The 22,072-nt window shown below is 41.2% G+C and overlaps 1 protein-coding gene across 2 annotated transcripts in view; it reads right to left on the bottom strand.

Annotated features, from left to right (window-relative positions):
* Positions 1-1,498: 1,498 nt before the first annotated feature.
* TSPAN4 (tetraspanin 4) overlaps positions 1,499-22,072 on the bottom strand; it is a 320,255-nt gene continuing 299,681 nt past the window's right edge. For both annotated transcript variants that reach the window (XM_054515125.1, XM_036383818.1), the window contains 3 exons: positions 14,840-14,971; positions 12,751-12,834; positions 1,499-10,015 (listed from right to left, as the gene is read on the bottom strand). In XM_054515125.1, the coding sequence (XP_054371100.1) occupies positions 9,947-10,015; positions 12,751-12,834; positions 14,840-14,971 (285 nt within the window). In that variant the 3' untranslated portion in view covers positions 1,499-9,946. The remainder of the gene's footprint in view (positions 10,016-12,750; positions 12,835-14,839; positions 14,972-22,072) is intronic.

Here is a 22,072-nt window from a genome sequence, read left to right on the forward strand (position 1 = left end):
GGTCTCTCCAGCCTGTCCAGGCCTCTCAGGATGGCATCTCTTCTCTCCAGCATGTTGACTGCACCTCACAGCTTGGTGTTGTCTGCAGTCTTGCTGAGGGTGACTTGATCCCATAGCCCACGTTGCTGACAAAGATGTTGAACAGTGCTGGTCCCAGCAGTCCTCCTGGACCCCCAAGGAACACCACTCTTCCCTGGTCTCCTCTTGGACTTGGAGAGTCACCATCCAGCTGGTTGCTTATCCACTGAGTGGTCCATCCATCAAACCAGAGTCTCTCCAGTTTAGAGACAAGGCTGTTGTGCAGGACAGAGTCAAGCTTTGCACAAGTCCAGGTAGGTCATGGCAGTCACTCTTCCCTTATTCCACCTCTGTAAGCCTATCAGAGAAGGCCACTGGATTTATCAAGCATAATTTTCCTTTAGTGAAGCCATGTTTGCTGTCCCCCAGACATACCCTTATTTCCCATATGCCTTAGCATATTTTCCAGGAAGATCTGCTCCATGATTTTGCTGAGCAGTGAGGTGAGACTGATGGGCCTGTAGTTCTCCAGGAATCCCTCGTTTCCCTTTATAAAAATGGGGGTTATGTTCCCCCTTTTCCAGTCAGTGAGAACTTTACTGCACTGCTATATATCTCAGATATGATGGATAGTGGCTCAGCTTCTTCATCCAGCAGTTCCCTCAGGACCTGCAGATGTATCCCATTATCCTCAACATTTTTCAATAATGTCTAAATTACATATAAATGCAATGCCACTGCACAGGATTGATCTCCTGCTAGGCTGGAAGAACTGAAATTTGGAGGATGTAAGAGAAATCACAGGGTAAAGGGTACAGCTCTGTACCCTTTAGAGCTGCTCATCATCTGAGAATCTTGTGTCCTTCACTAGCTTGGTGAACCTGCTGCACCTAGAAGGGGAATAGATGGGATTGCAGTCTGAAGAGAACAGGAAAGCAGCTGGAACAGGACACGGGGCCTGTTCTGAATGGGCTCACCACATGTTTCATGGGATGCTGCTCTATCTTTGTACCTTACAGTGGGGAAAACCAGACTGCTCAGGTCTTTTGTCCATGTCCAACCTTCTCTCTTAATCTTATGGTTTTTTCTTATCTGTCCTTTATATTTTCCCTTTTCTTCCTCACCTTTCCTGGCACAGATATTTATATAAGTTGGAGTCCTGTGCCACCCATAGCAAAGATTGCTTGCGTTGGAATATCTGGGTTTGGAGAAGAACACATAGATTGGGTTGATGCACATAGATTTTTTTACATGTACATTAAGTCTTGATTCCATCAGGAACAAGAGAGTGTGATTTGCACCAAGCTTTTAATTGTGCCAGTTTTTCCTGTGATAATTCTTCTTTGAAACCTGTGAGCACTTATTTCAAAGGACCTTTTGATAATGAAGATGTTTTGTGTCAGGGTAACCAGCTGTGGTGCACAGTCAGGAAGAAGAAGGTGTTTAATAGGGAAGAACTTCAATGCACGGACTTCATAGGGAGATTTAAAACTTCAATTTTTATTAGCACCAAATATCAAGCAAGTTCCATGACAACAAGCTGTACTTCCAAGCTGGTGAATTACTTTGTTTAGGGAAAGTGAGTTAGTAATTATATGACACATCAATTCAGTCTATGTACTCTCTTGTGTTTGCATTTGCAAAGCCATAATTCCTTCTGTTGTGCACAGGTCTGAGTTCACAATTTCTGTTTTTCCCCCAAAAGTAGGAGTGTTTTCAATCATGAGGTTTTGAGGCAACTCTGCCCTTAAGAGACCACAACTTAGCTGCTCAGCAGAATAGTCAAAGCACCTCTGGCTTCTAGGGGGATATATTACTATTTCTAATGTATTTGTGTGTCCAGTTCCTGCAGCTGAGCTTACAGCATGAAGAATTTACCCAAAGAGCTTGCCCTGTACTTCTCTCTAGCCTCCCTGTTCAACTAATGCCAGCTTGGCTTTCCAGTGACATTAACACAGGGGCCCATGGGTGGGGAGCGAGGGAGGCTGTGTGCTGTTCTGAGATTACAACAAAGCTTTTGGTGACCTTGGCTGTGATAAGAGACCTGGTATTTGATTAGGGAGTGAGAGGTGGGGTGCCAAAAAAGCATTAGAATCAACACAATGCAGGAGTGCTCTTTTCCTGGAGTATTTGCAAATGCTTCATCCTAATTGAGTTTGCAAACAGCTCTAACTCTCTTAAGGGTGGGAGAGGGTTTGTTCCTTGAGAAATGACAGCCTGAAAATCAGAGCTCTGAGAATTACACAAATACACTTTTACTTTTTTTTTTTTTTTTTAATAGAAGTTACCTTAGACAGTTGGGCTGCCACAGTAGAAACTGTGGGGATGCATATGCTGCCCCTTAAGTCACCTTAAGAGTGTATGGGTGCAGGTGAGCATTTCAAAAGAACAAAAATGCATCATTTCTAAGATGAGGCATTTTTTTACCTCTGTATCCTGGGTGCTTATTATTCAAGCTGAGATATAATATCAGAATCTGTTAATTGCATCTGTGGCTGATACAATAACACTGAACAAGTTTCCAAGGTAAACTAGGTTAAAAAAAAAAAGGAAAAAGAATCCCTGCAGCATTAGTCTGTCTGGAGCATGCTAAGCAGCCAGTGACAGTTCTGCTTGATAACACTGCTTGTTTAGCCATTTGCAGGCTTGCATCAGGGAACTGAGGACATGAAGAGCAATTCAGATTCAGTCACTACATAGGTCCACAACCAGGCTGCATGAATTTCTCTGTCACTGTACTGATTCTGCTCTGTTCTGTAGAGACTGCGGTCTCCTAAATCAGTATCAAACCTGAATTTTGTAAAGCCATGTAACATGTCTTACCATTGGGCACTAAAATTTATACAAACAACTGAATTCTCTCCACATTTGACACACGGGGACTGTGACTGAAAACACATTTTTGTGTGCAGAAAAGCCGATTTAAATGGTACAGGTGGAAAGAGCAGTGATGGACTTAAGCTTAAGGGCCAAAGAAGGGCATTTGTGGAGGAGGGAGATGATGAGGTGCATCTGAACAGACTTTGAGAAAGAAGTTCCCAAAATCCCTGTATTTCTCCAGTAATTTTTAGTTAACCTTCAGGATGAATGCTTTGCACCTGAAGCTCTTGTCACAGTCCACGAGAGACATAGACACATGCAATATACATTAATAGTTGGGAGTTTTTTATGCTGTACTTTCCTTTACATAGACTTTTGTTTTCTATGTATTTAACTAAATACAATTACATGTTTTATTTTGTTGCCTGTGATTTGAACTATGTAATAGCAGTGCCATGGGAATATCAGGCGAAGTTTATAGTGGATAATTATCCCATCCTTTCAAATTATTCTTTAATTGCAAGTACAGGGAAGTCTCTGTTAAGCAATTCTGTAGTAACAAAATATTCTGCTCTGCCTAAATGATTTCTACATAAAAGATACCAAGGACTTTTTTGAAAAATCAGTTCAACTGATCAGCTATTTCTTCATTAAAAACCCTCATCCTAAGACAAAGAACTTCTGTTCAGCTGTCTAACACACACTGGTGTAGATTTGGTAGTGAATGTTTTCTGGCTCTTGGAGGGAGGAATGTAAACTGAGCTCTTCTTGCAGGACAACCAACCCCAGGATTTCTAGTGAACAGACGATATTTCCATGGGGAAACAGTTTATTGCATGGAGAGACAAGGAAGCAAGGCCTAGGGTAAAGTGACCTACCTTAGGCCACTAATGGGATTTCAGAAAAAACAGTCTTTTAAATGGTATTTGCCAGATGAGTTATTAATGACAGATTTCTTATTTGCTTGGGGTTTTTAGCCTGGTAAGATAAGAAACATAGGGCTCTGTGTTTTGCACTTTTAATGTGTCAAGACAAAACTTTGGATAAAGCTTCATAAGCTGCCCTTAAATTTCTTTGAAAATTATTGCCATGCAGACAGAAAGTACTTTGTTTTACACAGCCAGGATAATCAGCTAGGCCTGATATTTCCAGGTTGTGTTAAGTGTCCTTTGGAAAAAAGGCAGATTGTAGGGTGAAATACTCATCTGGTTGTTGATTAAAGTAGGAACAGCTCTGTCTGTGCCAAGATGTAGTACAAAAGCAAAGACAAACGGGATAGCTACTGGGGGAAGGTACACTGGGCTTACTTGTTTGAAACAATGGGATCTTAAAAATCAATAGGGTACTCAATTACCCAGGGTTAAGCTCTACTGGAAAGGCAAATTAAGCTGTAAAGGTAATACTGCTGCTCTGAGCGCCTGTATTTCTGTAAGCATCATTAAGTTATCATTCCTGAAGTACAGAACCAATGGTGAGTAAATGAAATTGAAAGGCAAAAATGTTAAAATCCATTTAAGAAGTATTCTTTTAAATGCAACATGAAGAAATTGTGAAATTCACTGCTATACTGCAGGACTAAAGTGTAAAGTTTCACAGAATCAGAAAGGGATTAAAGATAGATGTGGCTGATGAGACCATCTAGTGGTGCACTTAATGGGATCAAGACAATTCAAGTAATGTAAACATCTCTCCTAAAGTGAGGGAGCTGTAAGAAACTTCCATCAAATATGTGGGTTATCCCTTATGATGCTTCCTGCAATAACCTCTAAAACCTCTGGGTCTCTACATTTCCCATTACACTACACTAGTGTTGTTCAGAATGTACAGTTCAGAGGCAGTTTCACTTGCAAAGATATTTGACCTGTAGGGTACAACAAATTGTTTAAAAAAAGGCAGTGTTAGACATGACTGCAGATAACATACCTGGCTAACCAGACATTCTTCTGATTTGACACAGTGCAAGTTCCTAGTTGTTCAATTTAAAAACATTCTGGTGTTAATTTTTCAAGGTTTACTATGTATTTTCTGAATGTAAGCAACTACCTCAGAAAAAGGGAAGTCCTTTTATTTCAAAGTTATCAGTAACAGACAAGTTGTGAACACAAAATAATTTGGTTTGGGTCTGAGTATTTTTTTAACATGAAACCTGATCTCCCAGTAGTTTCTGAATTGATATTGACTATCACATAATTTCAGGTAGCTTGCCCTTAAAAGGAAAGAGAGGTGTACATTCAACTGGGAATAGGTAAGCCACATAAATAATAACAATAAATTTGTAAGGAAGAATAGGTCAAATAAAAGGTAATGAGAAATGACAAAGAAGTAGAACACTGTAGGGTTTTGTTAAATTGCATACAGTATGTGTGTGTGTATTTGCCTAGACTTGCACACACACACATCTCTGGGTCTGTATAGAATCACTGTTCAGCTTGTAGTGCAGTTGCTTATAAAGAATACAAAAGACATTCTGTTGTAAACTTTAAAGAATATTTAATAACTTTTTAAAAATAAAAGGTATATTTTAAATTTTGTTCTTTATATGAATGCACAAAAATGTACCATTGTAATTGCAGCAACAAAATCCAAAGAACAGAGGAGACTGCCCACTGTGGTAAGAGACCAGTGACGAGGGAGGAGAATTCAAAATGGAATCCAAACAAGATTTCCTATGGCAAATCCCAACGTGTTTTTTAACTGTCTAACTCAGTATCTATGCAGATAATTTACACTTAGCAAATTCTTGCAGATAAATTAGAGGAAATAAGGAGTCTGGGTTTAAATAATGCCACAATCAACTGCTGGTTTCTGTTGCTTACCTTTGGTGCCCCATTTATAGCACAACACGGAAGCCAAGGGGTAAATGAAAGGCTGTGACTTTGTCCTGCCCTGGGAAGGTGTAAGAGGCAGCCCAGTCACTCAGTGTGTACTCAGTGTGACCAGTTCTCATCGGTTTGTAAGAAGTCAGGGTTTGGGTGGATTCCCTAAGCAGCCCTATTGATGATGCAAGACAGAGGATTTTTTACAGCTTCTGTGCAGTCCCTTCCTCTCCACATGATAAATCCTACAATGCTGCATTTAAATGCTAATTATTGATCAAAGAATAAACTTTTATGAGTTTGTTTAATTTGAGGGGGGAGACCAAAGAACTATTCATAGAACAGAAATAGAAGTGTATTTCAGTGATTGTGCACTGTATGATGAGGAGCTAAGTAATTCTGTTGTACAAGTAATAAGATTTGGCTGCTAGTGACAGTACAGGAAAATAAACCATATTCTATTAAATATATGGGTTTGGATTTTTTTATTAAATAATTGTGAAAATGAAAAGCCAAAAGGATATTTAGACTGAATCTAAAAAGCTAAATCCTGATGCTGCTGAATTCAGTAGGTTCAGTCATATGCCTTGTGCCTTCATATCTTGTTATTAAGCAGAAACAGCCATGAGAATAAATTAGGAGTGCTCCTTTATTGCCTTTGGTTCTGTCTTTAATTTAAATGTATTGAGTCCTCCTTCATGTTTAAAGATAAGAAGTCACAATAATATAAAAGGCTTTACTAAAAGTGACAAGACACTAATAGAAGCAATTGGAATGACTTCTGTGTTGTTCTGCCTGCATTCAATATCAGCAGCCTTTCAAATGGATATTATGTACTACAGGTTACTTATATATAATCAACCAGTTTAATGTGTAAAATGGAACTGTCTCTTTTTTTGGCTTTTGTTTTAAAAGATTGTTGCTGTTACACATCACAAAATCTTCTGACCTTGTCAGCAGAGAAAGGATGCAGTGATCTTAAGAAAATATGGTAAGTCTGAGGCTTGTTATATGCAGTATGTTCAGAGGTATGAAATTGGATTGTGCTGGTAATGCTGTAAGCACTCTAACAGCTGTTTGGTTTTGTGGAGAGAGTTAATAACATCAAATATACAAAACAGTCCAGTTCAAATTATGAACAAGTTGCAGTAGCATCTTGGTAGTGGAAGAGTATTTTAAAAGGAATTATTACCAGCAATATGTGATCTGGAGGGGTTTTTTTTTGTTTGTTTGTCTGCTTGGAGGTTTGTTTGTTTGTTTGTTTGTGGTTTTTTGTTTTATTTTTTTCCCCTAACTGTATGTTTTTGTTGCAGTGACTGGGATTTACAAAGTGAGGGCTGCTTAGAGGTATTCCCTTTAGGTACTTGTTTTTGAAAACCAAGGAAGTTTATCTTGTAAAGACACCTAAACTGGGGAAAATGATTAGAGGAAACCACAAAATGTGACTTGTCTCCAGTCTGCTTCTCATATTTTGTTTCCACTGAAGCTTTAGCTGAAGTCTAGAAGCATTCTGTAAGAGCTCAGCACATATTACGGTGAGACTCACAGGAGAAGGGTCTGTGATCTCTCTTTTTCCTACATCACACCATCAAGCAAATTGATAAGAGTTGCTCTCTGTGGGAGTTCTGCACAATGGTTTGCTCCCATCAACTGAACCATCATCAGCCTGCTGTCTCTGTGTTAATTTTTAATGGCAAGGATCACTACAAATAGACTTGTCTACCTTTTATCTGTCTCAAAAAAAAAATCAATGTTTTATGAATGCATTCATCACTGTGTCATGCTGCTTTTCAGTGGTAGAAACTCCTCTGAGTTGTCAGCAGAAGCACCCCTGTGTACAAACTATAAACCAAGGCAAGAACTAATGGTACAGCTAACCTGGAATTGTATCTGCGCAGGTTAAGAAAAGAAGAGAGTAGAGAGAGGGAAGGAACAAACTCACACCATCTTTTGCAGAGCAGGACAGTCTGCAGGTCAGCCTGGGCTCAAGAAGCAGAGAGCAGGGAGACTGGTGACTGCAACACGAGCGAGCCTCTTGCTTTGGAGTACAGGGCACCTGTGTGTGGGCTACTTGCTCAGCTTGGGTATGTTGGGGCTTGTTTGCATGACAGTAAAATCCTTTAGTGCTGGGGAGGTTGCTGTAATAGTGATTGGGAAGCCACATAAAATGCACAGAATTAATACATTACTTTTACCTTAGCCTGCAGAGCTAAATGCCCCATGGGGGTAAAATTTTGGAAAATAATTGCTCTTTTAAACACCAGGCTGTCCTAAGCAATTTCCCAGAAAATATGGAGTAGCTCATGCCTGAGAGTGAGAAGACTGCAGGAAATCAGCAGAGACAAAAAAAATCTCCCAAATCTGTTGAGTGAGAATGAATCTGTCAAATAATGCAGGTCCAGAAAAGGGTTAGTTCTGGGTGTAAAGGAGATTGTTCAATAGGCTGTGGGTTGGCAAGTCCAGCTCTGTGCTGGAAATTATCTTTAAATCAAAGCATGCAAAATGTCACTCAGAGCTGAGACCTGCTGTTGTAAGCAAGGTGACTTTCCCTGTGAGCTTGCTGCATGCTTCCAGTGTGCAGGAATGGCTGCACTCAGCTTCCTGGGAAAACAGAGCTCCATGGTCAGCTCCCTGCTCTAAGTGACAGTGGCTGAGAGCTCCTCAAATGCTGGCTGAAGGGAGCAGGCCATCTGCATTGCTCTGTTTGCCTGTTCCCTGCTGTGTCCTTTCCCTGGGGTGCTTCAGCTTCTCCCTGGCACACATGCACTACCTGGAGCTGTTTGCTGGCAGGGAACTATTTGTTTGAACAATAGGACACATCTGATTTTTACCCTCATCACCAGAAGACGTGCATAGGACGGTACTACATCAATTACTTCAGTTATCAATGAGTGGCTGTTCCCTAGTTAAGGAAAGTAATGGTTTTGATTTCTGCATATTTCTGTGATTCCATGATATTCCTAGAAAGTGTGGATTATATTCTAACCAGCAGCTAGGTGAAGAAAAATGCATCTGAAAAAGAGCACTGAGAAGTGACTCCAGTTCTAACAGAGACTGATGTGTCTTGGCTGTTGTCAGCGTGCAGCTGGGAGGAAAAAAAAAGGTAAGCATAAAAGCATCTGAAGTCTTAATAACTCTCAGAAGAATGAGCAATGTGCAAAAGATTTTTCTTCAGCAAGGCAAAGTCTATCATACCTGCAGATGATGTTATCCCAAAGTAAATTAATGAAATGGTGACATTCAGGGAAGGAACAGCTGACAGCTTTGTATACATCTTCAAGCATGGAAATGAGTGATATTTTTTGGCAGACTTACTTGAAACAGGGATGATAAATAAAACCATAGTAGACTGACAGAGAGAGCCCACTCACAAGTTGTTTACTGAAATGAAGATACAGCTGAAAGTAATTATTTGTTTCCCAGAGGTATAAGTGATAGTGCCTTGTACAAGAAATAATACTTGGTTATTTCAGTTGGAATGTAAAATAGGATAGAAAGGTTTCCTCTTTCTGAGGTTAGATGCTGGGTATTTTCACCTCCTTTCAGAAAAGTATGTGTTTATGAATGTAATATATATAACATATGCAGTCAACCATCTATATGCCACTGGCAATTAGGAAGTGAGGCAATGTCCAATATTGTTTTCCATTAACAGCCAGGATCTCGCTGTACAGATTCTGATTAAAAGCCTGACTCTGCGGCACGTAAGATTAAAAATACTCCTTTAAAACAATGCGCTTCTGAAGATGATCCTCTCCTGGCTACAAAATCATCTTGAGACACTTGGAGGCAGGGCTCCTTGATCTTGACATTTTAGCTATGTGCAAACTGTAGTAAAATTACAATTGCATTCAGTCCTAGCTACTCTGCACCTTCTTGCTGAAGAACATTTGTTTTCTACGTCCTCTCTTCCAGACTGGGAAATGCAGGAAGGCAGCCTGGCAGCTTTTGCAGAGGTTGCCTCAGTGCCATCTTTTCTTAACATGGGTTTGCAGTCAGCCCCTTGTAAGCAGCCTCTCTTGCCTTGCCACAGGCAATGGAAAAGGAAACATTGCTTTTTTGGTTTTCCTCTGCTTAAAGACAAGGCTGCTTCTTACCTGTGCCAGTTCAAGTACTGACTTTTTCTTTTCTTCCTCCTTCAGTAAAGTGGGGTGATTCACAAAATCTTCAGAAATATAGCATTATACACAGTTTATAGTACAAAGAGGGGGGGGAGAAGGTCAGATGAATGAGCATGAAGGAGATTTCTCCTGTGTCCTTTGGAGGAGAAGCAGAAAGATTGGGAATGGTATCTATGCACAGTAGGTGTCTGCCTTGACTACCTGACAATACATGGTCATTGCAAAGGTGAGTCCGAGAATCTAAGAGAAAAGAAACAACAAACAATCGTTTTTCAGTAAGTAAAAAAACCCTATTTATGGAAACAACAAGAAAAAAAAGAGAAAAGCATGACACTAGTTTTGTTCACCCACAGGAGGACATATCACATACTGCTTTTCCTGCCTGTTCATGTCCTTGTTCTATTCCTAGAGTCTGTCTGCCTTTTGTCCTTATCCATATTGCTGCCTTACAGAATGGACAGTGAGAGCAGGGGAGAGTTGATTTCTCCATCAAAGCAGCCACCAGATACTGGAAAGAGGTATATTGAAAAAAATTTGGATGCCTTTTGCTTGAAAATATTTTACAGTAGCAATATCCACAGTTGTGTGGGTATTCTGTGGTTGTCCCTTTAGCTGTTGTTTTGAAAGACATTGGGTTAATCCTTGGCCCTACGGATGCTGTGGTTTACCTGACTGTACTTTACTTTTCCAAGTGTATGTGTGCTCAGGTCCCCGTGGGGGAATCACTGGAGACTGAACATGCATTAATCATGGCCATCAATGCCTCATCAACAATGGATGTGTTTTTCTACTCAGCCTATTCAAGAGAAGCAGCAGGGGGGTGGGGGTTCTTCTCCCAGCTAAGCACTGACCTGTTGTGCTGTCTCTGGTGGATTACTTCATCAAAAGGGATGGGGGAGAAAGTCTTATTTTCCTTCCAGCTGAAGTACCCATATGAGTGTACTAAGTGCTTGTTACTTTCCCTTTGCAACACCACTGTAAGAGTTGTCACTGAAATGAAGGTCTGCCACGTAGAAAATTTTAGGGTATGAATTCTGCTTTAAGTACTTAATCTGACCACTTCAAATTTAGTCTTTACATGAGTAATAGTTCCTGTTAATAAGTACTTTGAAAGAATATATGAATATAAACACACACACAATTATATTTATGAAGAAAAAGTGGTTATAAAGTTGTTAATCTTCCTCAAGTCTCACTCTTCTATAGTGAAATCAGATTATTAGGTTTTGGTGTGCTGTTTGTAGCAAACACTGGCCTTTTGGAAGTATCCACCTTCACGGACAGCTACGTAACAAAACAGCAGTGGCTGAACTTGGTTTATAGTTTGAAGCATGCACAACTGAGGAAGATTCTTCTGTTGCATGTGCTGTTATATCCTTCAAATTATGTGACTGTATGATTCTCTAAGATGCTAACATGAAAAACTGCCACATGGTATGGGCCAGAACAAAACTGAAACAGCAGCAAGAGAGGGGGCTCAGTTCATTTCAGGTGACAGTACACAGAAACTTTTGTCATCAGGTAGATTCAATTGCACCAGGCAGCTGGAAGGCAGACTGAAAATCTGTTGTGTTCTGAGGTGTTTTCCCTGCATTGCACAGCATTTACTAGGAATATGAATTTGCATTTTTAAATTGTCTGAAGTGCTTCCTCCCATGCAAACTAGCTATGTCTTTCTGTCAGAAAGATAGTATTGTCTTAGAAATTTAATATACTTAGGGTATTTATGAGAAGGACTGACCATGGAGTGCTGGGGATTTTTAGTGTATCCTTTAAAGATACCCTAAATGCTGAATGGATGCTCAAAAGCTGGTTTGGTTTTCTTAATCGTGGTAATATATTAACAACAGTCATAAATTGCCTGTCTGCCATATGATCTTGTGCTTTTTTCTCTAAGCATATCTCCTTATTATACTGGAACAAACCCCAGAACTCTACTGAATTTGGGCCTGTGAGGCGTCAGGCATTTGCATTAGTAAGTTGCAGCCAATAAATGACATATGAGAGAGTAAGATATGTGCCATTCTGCCTAATCTGTCATTATTGGGAATGTGAGTAGAATACTGATCCCAGGCTCTCTCCTGCTGCTGCTAGTGGCATAGCAGGCAAATTAAAAAAAATACCCAACCAAACCAAACAACCATGAGTTAATCTGCAGTTACACGGTGTTAATTAGCTCAGCAATGCCATCCTTTGTGCTTGCATGTTGGGTTCGAGAGAGGGGGAGCTGGAAACTAATTCTAGATCTTCACTGAATTTAGGAAAGGCACTTTGAACCAGCCTGAGCTCCAGCACAACTTTCCCCTGTGTATCCTCAGGCTGTGCCACTGGTGCTTAGACTGGCACAACCACAGCAGGCTGGGTTAAAGGCACCGGCACGTAAGAGACAAAGTGGTGGACAACAGATTCTTCTCTGACCAAAGTCACAGTGGAAAGGACTGCAACTCAAAAATCTGATAGGCATGTCTATGCCAATCATAGTAAGAGAGCATGGGTTTATTGGCAGGGCTCACTAATGGGCACCACATCCCGATTTGTAATTTACCCTGGCCTGAGGGATGAGGTTGAAGACTTAAGTTACCTCTAGACTATGCTGAAGTTGGCTATTTAGCCTAAGTCCTCTCTGGAGAATAACTGGACAAATACAGGCACCCTAAAAGCACTTCATCCTGCCCTGATTAGGTGTCTGGAGTCCAGTCTCCCCTCCCAAGTTCCAGTTTCAGTCTTATATAAACCACTTGATATAGTGCCAGCTCTTTGCAGGGCATCATAAAACACTGTGCAGTATCCTAGTTCTGTGCCTTGTACATAGTATTTTAACTGAAGTAAAACTCAAAGTACTTAATAATTTTGCATGATGGTAGACAAAAATTCTGCAAGATTTAAAACCTGCTTGGGCACAGTATATTTCTGAATCTGTGGTTACTTAGTTAGTTACAATTATTTAGGATTTGAAAATTGATATTAAACTGTACCTGCACCATAGCTGTGCACAGTCCAAAGATTCCCACAGCCAGTAAGTTTTCCTGGAGCCATACTTTCACAGTTTCATAGCAAGGCTAAAAAGAAAAACAAAACAAGAATATTGTATTGGCCATAAATACAGCTCTACACTCCCAGGAATATACAGCCAGAGAAAAAATGGATCTGACCTAGCTGCTAGGTAGCCTGGATTATCATTTCAGTGCTGGAGCAACTACAATATATTTTTGGGTTGAAGCTTGAACATGGAGTACTAATCCCAGACCCAAAACAGCGCACCTCCAAAATGCTGCATGAGCACTGCTCCATATAAATCCAGCCAGAAACTAAAAATAGTGTGCTGATTTTGGCTGGGGTAGAGTTAATTTTCTTCACAGTGATGGGTATGGGGCTGTGTTTTGGATTTGTCCTGAACACAGGGTTGATATCTGGAGATATTTTTTGTTGTCATTGAGCAGGAGTTACACAGAGCACGGCTTTTTGGTTTCCCTATTGAACTGTCTTTACCTCAACCCACTCTTTTCTCACTTTTACTTTCCTGCTCTCCCCTTGATCCCACTGGTGGCAAAGTAAACAGGCAGCTGTGTGGGGCTTAGTAGCCAGCTGGGGTTAAACTACTACAAATAAACAAGCACTGGGTTTGGGTCCTGTTTTCTCTCTAAAACCCAACCAGAAGCAGTTAGAACCCTACAATGAGGTTTTCATTTTCTCCACGTTTCAGGGAAATAAACATTTCTTATAATACATACAGACATGAAACCAAACAGTCCCAGTGTGAGTGGCTCAGTAGCTGCTCCTGCTGCACATGGGCCTATTTCATACCATTTCCAGCCATTTCAAACTGCAGTATGGGCACTCCTCCATTATTTTCTTCATGCTTTAAATTCTGCAGTAGCTGTAGCCCAGTTTTACTGGTCCAGTTTTGGGGAGGGTGGAATTGGCCCAAGTGAAACCTTTCTTTAAATTATGATGTCTGTAAGACAACCTTGTGCAAAAACAGGGCCCCCTGTCTTGTAAATGGTCATAGCCATGAATCATTCAGCCTTCAGTTAGGGGCTTTTACATATGTATAGAGGAAGAAGTATTAATGGCCATCAGAAGCCACAGGGTTAACCTGCACTGATTTTCTTGCTACCCTGAATAAAAGAGAAGAAGAACTTTTCATTCCTTAAATTAAAAAAATTACCTGGAGCTACTCAAGAAGTATAAGGAAGCTGTGTTTGATGTGAACTCAGCCTCTGTGAGTACAAATCCATGCGTATGAAATCTCACTAGAAAGTGGCCAAGACAGCTTTACTCATTGTCTTCACAAACCATTAGAACCAGCAAAACTTAGTTATAATTCCACTTCATCAGGTGGCCTACACCCCTCCTGTGTAATTGCACTACCTGTAATTAGCACAAAGAATTGCTGAGGTAATTTCAGAGCCATATTTAGGCTCCGACTGTCTGTTCCAGAAAGATCTTGCTGAGGCCATTGTAGGGAAATTATCCCATAGAGTTTTGAATTTGATTACAGGCAAGTGCAGAAACTCAAAAAAAAAAATGCTGCTGGCACCTCAGTGGAACAGTTCCCACTCTTCTGTGCAGTGGAGGTCCCCAAACCAGAGCTCCTGGTGGGAGAAGAGTGCTCAAGGCTCTCCCACGCCTCCTGCCTCAGGACTACCTAGGCTGTGATAAGCTACAGCTGCTGCTCCAGGGCCTGTGTGTGCATGAACCATTTGCCTTTATTGCTGCCTGACCCAGTAGGTGGGACACTAAAAAGGGCATTCCTGCCATTTCCTAGCTTGATGTCACTAGTCTGCACTGCAGATCAGTGTTGGAATGTACCTGTCTGCAGTGTAAAACAACAGCTTAGAGCCTACTGAAAGGAAACCAGCTCATAAAAATAATTAAATAGGGGGTTTCATTGGAGGTCAAAGGCCACAGCTCAACAGGAGTCTTCTGAAAGCACCTGATGAAAGGTGAATTAGGATAGAATGAGGTGCACAGCTTATCATCTGTGCAGCCTTGCAAATCACTACTGCCTGCCCTTCACCTGGGCTGCAAGGCAGCTGCTGCCTGTGCTGCAGAGCTACTCACCGCTTTCCACCAGGTCCCTGGGGAATGGAGCCCACAGTTCTCACTGAATTCTAAGCAGCAGGAGTCTGGCACCCGGGTTGTGTTGTACACTTCGAACCAGTCCGTGTAGTTGGAGACTCCACAGCATCTGAACTGGAAAAAGATGAACCGAGGTGATACCGTAAGCGTGATCCATCACTGCCTGTTGTGACTTTGCCTTCTGGAGCCTGACACTCAGTGCATTTTGATCATACCAGCAGAGGCTTTAAATTTTAAAGGAATACAGTACTTCCTCAGCTTTACTCAAAACAGACCCACCTCTCTACTCTTTTTTATTAAGTTTAAACATGGCCTTGTATGCAGCTAATGTTGATGCAGGAAGGGAAGGCCCCTATTTGCAGTGGGAAGATACTGCAGGAGCTGAAACTGGACAACCTCAGACAAGTACTGAGATTGAGTTATTGACTGACCAGATTTTTAACAGTTGTTTGCAGCTTGTCCAGAAAAAAGATACAGGTACAGCACCCAAGAGATGAAGACACTGGGGTCTCTATAGCACACTACTCCTGGGATCATGACTGGAATAAACAAGGTGAGTTTTTCACTAAGCTATTAATTACCAATCACCTTTGAAAGTCTTTGCCTATCAGCAAAAGGTGTATTTCTCTCTGTGGTGCAGTTCTTTAATGTCATCATCTGATGCTCTAACAGTTGTGCTGTAAGTGTCTGCCTACAACGACACAGTGTGTGCAGATATCACAACACTGCTAAATCAGAGGGTCTGTTTGACTTTAGTAGTGGGATGAAAGGTACAGAAACACAGTGGTAAGGGAATGGCTCTGTGGCCATCTTCCCCTTGGGAACTGGTATATTCTTGTGATAGGAAATAAGCTGGGACTCGTTACCATATAGATGTATACACCATCTGTTGCCCTTATGCAAAAGTATGAATTTGTTGGGATTTAAGACACTTCAGCACCAATGAGTAAACAAGACAACACTGGGCTGCAGAACTGCTCTCTGCCATTTAAAGTACCTCACACTTTTTTGGGGCTATGCCAGCCACCTACCTCGTCCCAAAATTACCTGCCAAGATCTTATTTTTTAAAATGTGAATTTAGGTAAGCCTGAAGGGTATTTTTAGCATCCCTGTAGAGACCACTTCTCTTGTTGCTGAGAGACTCATAATCATGCAGACATCTGCATCACCAGGGCCAAGGACCTAATCGAGATCCTGATGTTTGCACTGGCTTGAGGGAGTGTTTTCCTTTGTTTATAACAGCTGTAGAGTTCAGGCTGTAGTAGAGTTGCGGTGTTCAGCTCTTGCTGCACACACAAAATGTGCCACTCCAGACCCATAGAGGGCAGAGGTGTCACATGCTGCTGCCTCATGCATCTTATGATGCTTCAAGCACTCAGAAAGTACTCCTTGATAGAGACATTTCAGTGCTCACAGCAGAGTTTTTCTTCTGTCAGGGAAAAGTCAGAAAACTTTCCTGCACTAACATCTATCCTTCCAAGTTTCTGCTTCGAATTTTGATTTGGTCTGTGGCAGGACTCAATCCTCCACTTGCAAATGTTTGATTTTTAAGATTACAGGTTTCGTTTTCTACAAACTGACATGAAACTAGAAAAAAAGTTTGTGCCTTTCTTTTTTTCCTCTATGTTGCTGCACAGAAAACAGGAGATCCATGTGTAACAGGTCCCAAAAGTGAGTAGGAGCAGCCTGGAATACATGGCATACATTTGAGGAAGGCTGGTTTATTTAGAAATCTAACAAGAAGAAGGTCTTGCAGGCTGTCATCATTAGAGTCAGGAGGCAGCTCTTTGATAGACAGCGAGAAGTGACAGCTTGTAAACAGCAAGCCTTAAAAATGTGGCTCATCTGTGATGTAGAGTGTGCAGCGGTAAGGGCTGAGACATTTGAGTGATGTTCTGGCCAAACACAAGTGACACAAGTTTGCATAAATCAGAACTAGACTCCTTCTTCTCATAATAATGCATGGCTGAAGGTGTCAGTCTGACAGACTACGGAGATGAAGATGAAGCACGGGTTTTGTAGCCAAGTGCTCGCTAACAGGTTGAGGACAGCTGCTCCTATGGAGCCTGTGAAGCAGGAGCTGGCTAGGCCATGAGCTAGGATTGGGACTCCAAAGAGAAAAAATTCCTAGTAAGCCACAAGGTGAGAATAGGAAGGGATGCAGTTGCAAAGATGAGCTGCAGTTGGACACTGCCTGCCCACACAGATTCTCTGTACAAGAGCACAGCAGACACAGCAATGGGCTAAGAGAAGTTCAAGGTATAAATAAAGGACATAACACAGGATCAATGGTCTTGGGACTGGAAGAAATAATGTCTGTAACTAACTGGAAGAAATATCATTGGAAGACAAAGGAAGGATGAGCAATGGGATTAAGCAGCGGATGATCCATAGCCCTAATCAAGAGGAGGTGATGAATGCAGCAGAGTTCTAACACCACAGAGACCTGAGAGCGCAGAAGCAAGGGAGGGAGCACTGCTCAGTGAAGGCCAAGTCCTAGCACTGGCATCTCTAGGGAGCAGGGGCATTGATCCATGGTCAAAGATGCAGGAATGAGGAAACAAGCAGCAATGGGATTGAATGGATCACCACTTCAGCAAAGGGGTCCAGAAGCCAGAAAGGCAGATAAGCTGAGAGCTCAATAAACTCAGAGACTTCACTATGGATGTCCAGTAGGAAAGAGAGAGTGCAGGAGTGATTTTGAATCATGTGACAAGCAACTGATTTATCCCAGGTTGATGCAGCCAAACAGTAAGCAGCCAAATTGTTGAGGGAAATGAGGGACCATTAGAAGAAAGGGGAATATGGAATATGGAGGACTTTTTTTAGAGTCCTTTTAGATTTGAGAGCAATGTTATCTTGAAAATTGGCAAGGTTTCTAAGCAGAGATAGCTGGAGACAGGCCTGCACCTGGAGGACTGAGAAAGTTCAGGGCACCTGAAGGACAATGTCTGTCACCAGCAGATTGTTGCAGTCATTTCTATCACAAAGGCTGATGTTCTGCCAATGCCAGGCATGGAAGCATTGAAGCCTTGATTCTTGCTACAACCACATTCATTTTTTGGTCACATTTACACTCCTGTCTTGTTCTCTTCACAAGTTAAGTGATAAAATTACACAAGTTTGCCTAATTGCTTACTTCTGTTCCTACTTTCAACATTTACATTTTTTTAGAAATAATTACAAACTAACAGTGCTTATTTTGGAGTACCCAGACTAACACATTTTAAAAGGGAGTAATCTATTTTAAAAATTTCTATCTCAGTGCAACAGTGCAACTCCTGAAAAGGAGTTGGACACTTGTACATATTTTACATTATTCTCAATATTGAAGGCTAAGTAGGCCTTATCTTCTTTGCCAAATTCCTGCAGACTCAGTAAGGCTGGGATAGGGTTTGTGAAAATAAACAGATACTCAGTCCTTGTTGCAGTGTTTTAGCAAAGCCTTGTTTTCTGGTTTTGTGAATGGGGGAAAGAACTAGAGACAGAGTAGGGGGCCTTCTACATACATTTTTCCACCATCACTGTAAAAAGTGATGAATAATATATTTTTGTTCTAAAAATCATGTTTAATGGGTGGTGGTTTCCAGTAGTAATTCTGAAGTATGGCTTGATCTAATAGAACCAATGACTGAGAATAGGGAGATGGGTCAAATTTCTTAGTTACAGTGGTCTAAACAGACATGAAAAGGCATTACACAGCAGCAAAAGTGAGCTGAATTTGCTCACTTTAGTGAAGCTAATAGGTTTTCTGCATGCCTCTCGAATTACTGCCCGCTTAGTTAAAAGTAGAAGTGCTCAAATATTGATCACAAAGATGTTGAGGATGAAGCAACATTTTAAAAATTAATGCCTGTTTCTCATTTTCTAATGATCTCCACCTGTGACTTTAACCAGTCCTGGTGGGTAAGGAGTTTAATGCAATTCAGGGCAACTTACCTCCTAAACTATCAGAATTTTAGTCATGTTTGAAAATCACTTTGTAAGCTTTTGTAGTCTTCAGTCACGACACACAGAATTCATCTGCTTGTGTTTCTGATCCTTTTAAGGTCTGAAACGCTATTGAAAAGGCTGAGAGTTTGGTTAGCTGAAGGTATTAAAAAGAAATCAATAGAATGTTCTGATTTGAAACAGCTCCCTGACCTAGAGGCTTACTAGGACTGCAAAATGAGTCCAGTGCCTTTCCTCTCAAACACTTTGGAGGTTTGCAGCTTAACCCAACTCCTTTATTGGTAACGTGAGCAGCTCAGGCATCAGCCAAAACTGCAACTTCCCCTTAAAAGACAGGAAGGGAAAAACTCAGCTTTTCCCTTGTTTCCAGTGTCTTGAAAATGGTAGGCTTCTGTTAAAAAGAGGAAAACCATTTCTCAAGGCACAAAGGCTTTGGAAAAGAAAACCTTCCTCAAAAGGTGCTCAGGCCTTTCATACTTAGACAATCACCACTCACAAGTCACTCTGTGCTCTGGGCATCCACACTCCCTGTCAAAACTCCTCTCTGATTTGTGACTGGCCAATCCCACAAAAGTCAAATGCCATCTAAATGTGGTTCCTTGGAAAAACTTTTTCCTCCTTTTTTCAGCCAAAGCTGCCATACACAATAGTACCTGATGAATGCAGAATGGGGGTGGTCTCTAGCTTAAATCTTGGGAGAAATTAAGAACTATGCCAGAGAGTGAAAGCTACTGCTTTAACCACTACTCAGGCTCTGAAAAATACTTTTACAAATAAAGGAGTGCAAATGCAGAGGGGACAAGGGCTCATTATGATTTCTGTTACTGTCATGTTTTTTACATGGCACTTTTTTTTGTGAGGCTGCTGTTTTCCATCCACATACAGACACAGACCATGGCTCAGCCAATGACTGATGTCTCCCATCAGGAAAAACTCTGTCCTATATGGCATCGTGGTTGCTCTGCTGTGGCTTTTGTTGAGAGCCTTAGGAGACAGAATGCAAACAGCAAACCTGGGCTGGGATTTCCCTTGCAGAAAATCCCCTGCATCACCCTAATCCTCCAATCAGTGATTACACTCTACTGATTAGGGATGTTAGAGATAATGATTATTACACAGAAACCCCCCAAGCTGGCATTTAGATAGCTCTATTCAACTGCAAAGTGTTTTACGTAATTAACCATGATGGGATTGTCTTTGCTGCACCTCTGCAATAGTGTATTCCCAGACAGTTTTGAAAGATACATGTGAGAACCAGCTATGCAGAGTGGCAAAAATGGATCTGTGGGAGCCCTTTGCTGTTCTCCTCAGTGCCCAGCATGGGGAGCACCATGACTTTGACACTGTGGTACTGCCAAGCTGGCACGTGGTAATTTCACAGTGGCCATGAGAGAATTCTGTCCCCTGGCTGTACACAGCCCATGGAGTGGCATTTTCTTGTCACCTTCTGAGCTCCTAGGAGTTAGCTAACATGAGTTTCATCTGGAACTTATAAGGCACTCTTTAAACTATAATGGGTTTCAAGACCAAAGGAATTACCAGGACAAATGACCGTGATCTGCAGCACTACACAAACCACAGATTGTTGAGTCCTGCCTCAAACCCAAGCTGGTCACTGAACCTGACCATTTCCTTTAAGCAAAAAGTCAGGTCTTATTCTTTAGAGAAAAAGAATCTACTGTGCTGCTGTACAACAACATCCTACCACCAGATACATCTAACTTGGGTTTTTAGCTCTTGGATCAATTACACAGCCCTTTTCTCTCACAACCCTTCTTCCTTCCTGCTCTCTTTTTAAGCACTGCAATCACATCACTAGTTCATCTTTGCCTGTTAATATAAGGTATTTAAAATTTCTCACCATAATGTCAGTTTCCAATTTTTTTTTTTACATCTTTTCTGAATCCAGTCAACTCATGAAGATTTTGAAAAAAATGTGACTATATGAACTAGACATTACATATATTCTTACACCTATTTTACACAAAGGGGAGAAGAAGTATGGTGTTTATATCCCAGGAGACCTCCAAAAACTGCCCACCTTTGCTATATGCTTTTAAGACTTCTTGGGGTGTCACTGAAAGCAGATTAATACTTACTACAAATATTTTAATACTAGTAGTGTTCACTACATTTTTACTACACATAATTAAGTTACTGTAAAAGAGTAAACTTTCTAAGACTGTTGGATATAAGCAATGATATTAAAAACATTATCTGTATTTCACATGGCTTGCTCTCAAGCTAGCACCACCAAATGCATTTCTCTTGTCAGTAACTGATGCCTTCTCATATTTGATGTATTGGAAAAAGGAAAAAGTATTGGGAGAGGAAATTATTAACAATATTGCAAGATGCTGAGGCCTTTTAAAGGTAACTGAAAGAACTTTTCACGTGCAGTTGTTGGGATGCAGGACTGAAATTGGCTTGTTTCCTGGACCTGAACTCTTTGTCTTTCACACACAGGAGTGGTGTAGGCAACCTACTGCACTCAACATAGGTCCTGCAGACCCAAAGATGCACAAGGAGTTCTTTTGTTCTGTTAGCAATCTCAAGGTTTTCATTTCTCAGATCATTTCTTAGCAGCCTGTTGCTCCTCTTACCTTGTATTGTCCATAAGAGGAGACTTTGGGAGCACTGGGAGAGGTTACAGTCTTTGATCTATTTAAGACATCAGGCAAGACTAAACCCCTGTCTGTGCCACACTTGCACCTCTGGAGGAGAAAATGAGAAGGCTATGCAAGATTTTTTAAGTGAAGCCAAGGCAGTGCAAGTGTTTCTGCCTAAAGCAGGAGAAAAGCTGGAGCACTTTTCCACTCAAGAACAGAGAACATGAAATCACAAAGATCACCCCCAGGAGAACTGACTGAACTGAATATGAAACAGGTACAGAGCTAATAAACCTGAACTGTCAGTGATGGTGTTTTCTCAGACAAGGACAGAGGAGGAAGCCAGCTACAATGTTCACCAGTCCTTAGCAGATGAACACTGGCAGACAGCTGTCAGAGAATCAGGACAAAGGAACAGCAGTGACAACACAGCAAAAAGCATTTCCCAGTCTACCTGTGATGGAGGATGATTGAATTCTGCTGGGGAAAATCTACTGACTGTAGGAGGAGGTTGCAAACACCATGCTCTCTTTCCATTTTGACTCACTAGTGGGAACAATAATAGCAGTGAAAGGAGACAGGACAGAAATTAAAAAGTGGTTGAAGAGGTTCTTTGCTAGTATGCTCTTCATCCCAGCATAAACCACCTCTTTG

Source organism: Molothrus ater, chromosome 6 (genome assembly GCF_012460135.2).
Source record: "Molothrus ater isolate BHLD 08-10-18 breed brown headed cowbird chromosome 6, BPBGC_Mater_1.1, whole genome shotgun sequence".
Taxonomy (NCBI): Eukaryota; Metazoa; Chordata; class Aves; order Passeriformes; family Icteridae; genus Molothrus; species Molothrus ater.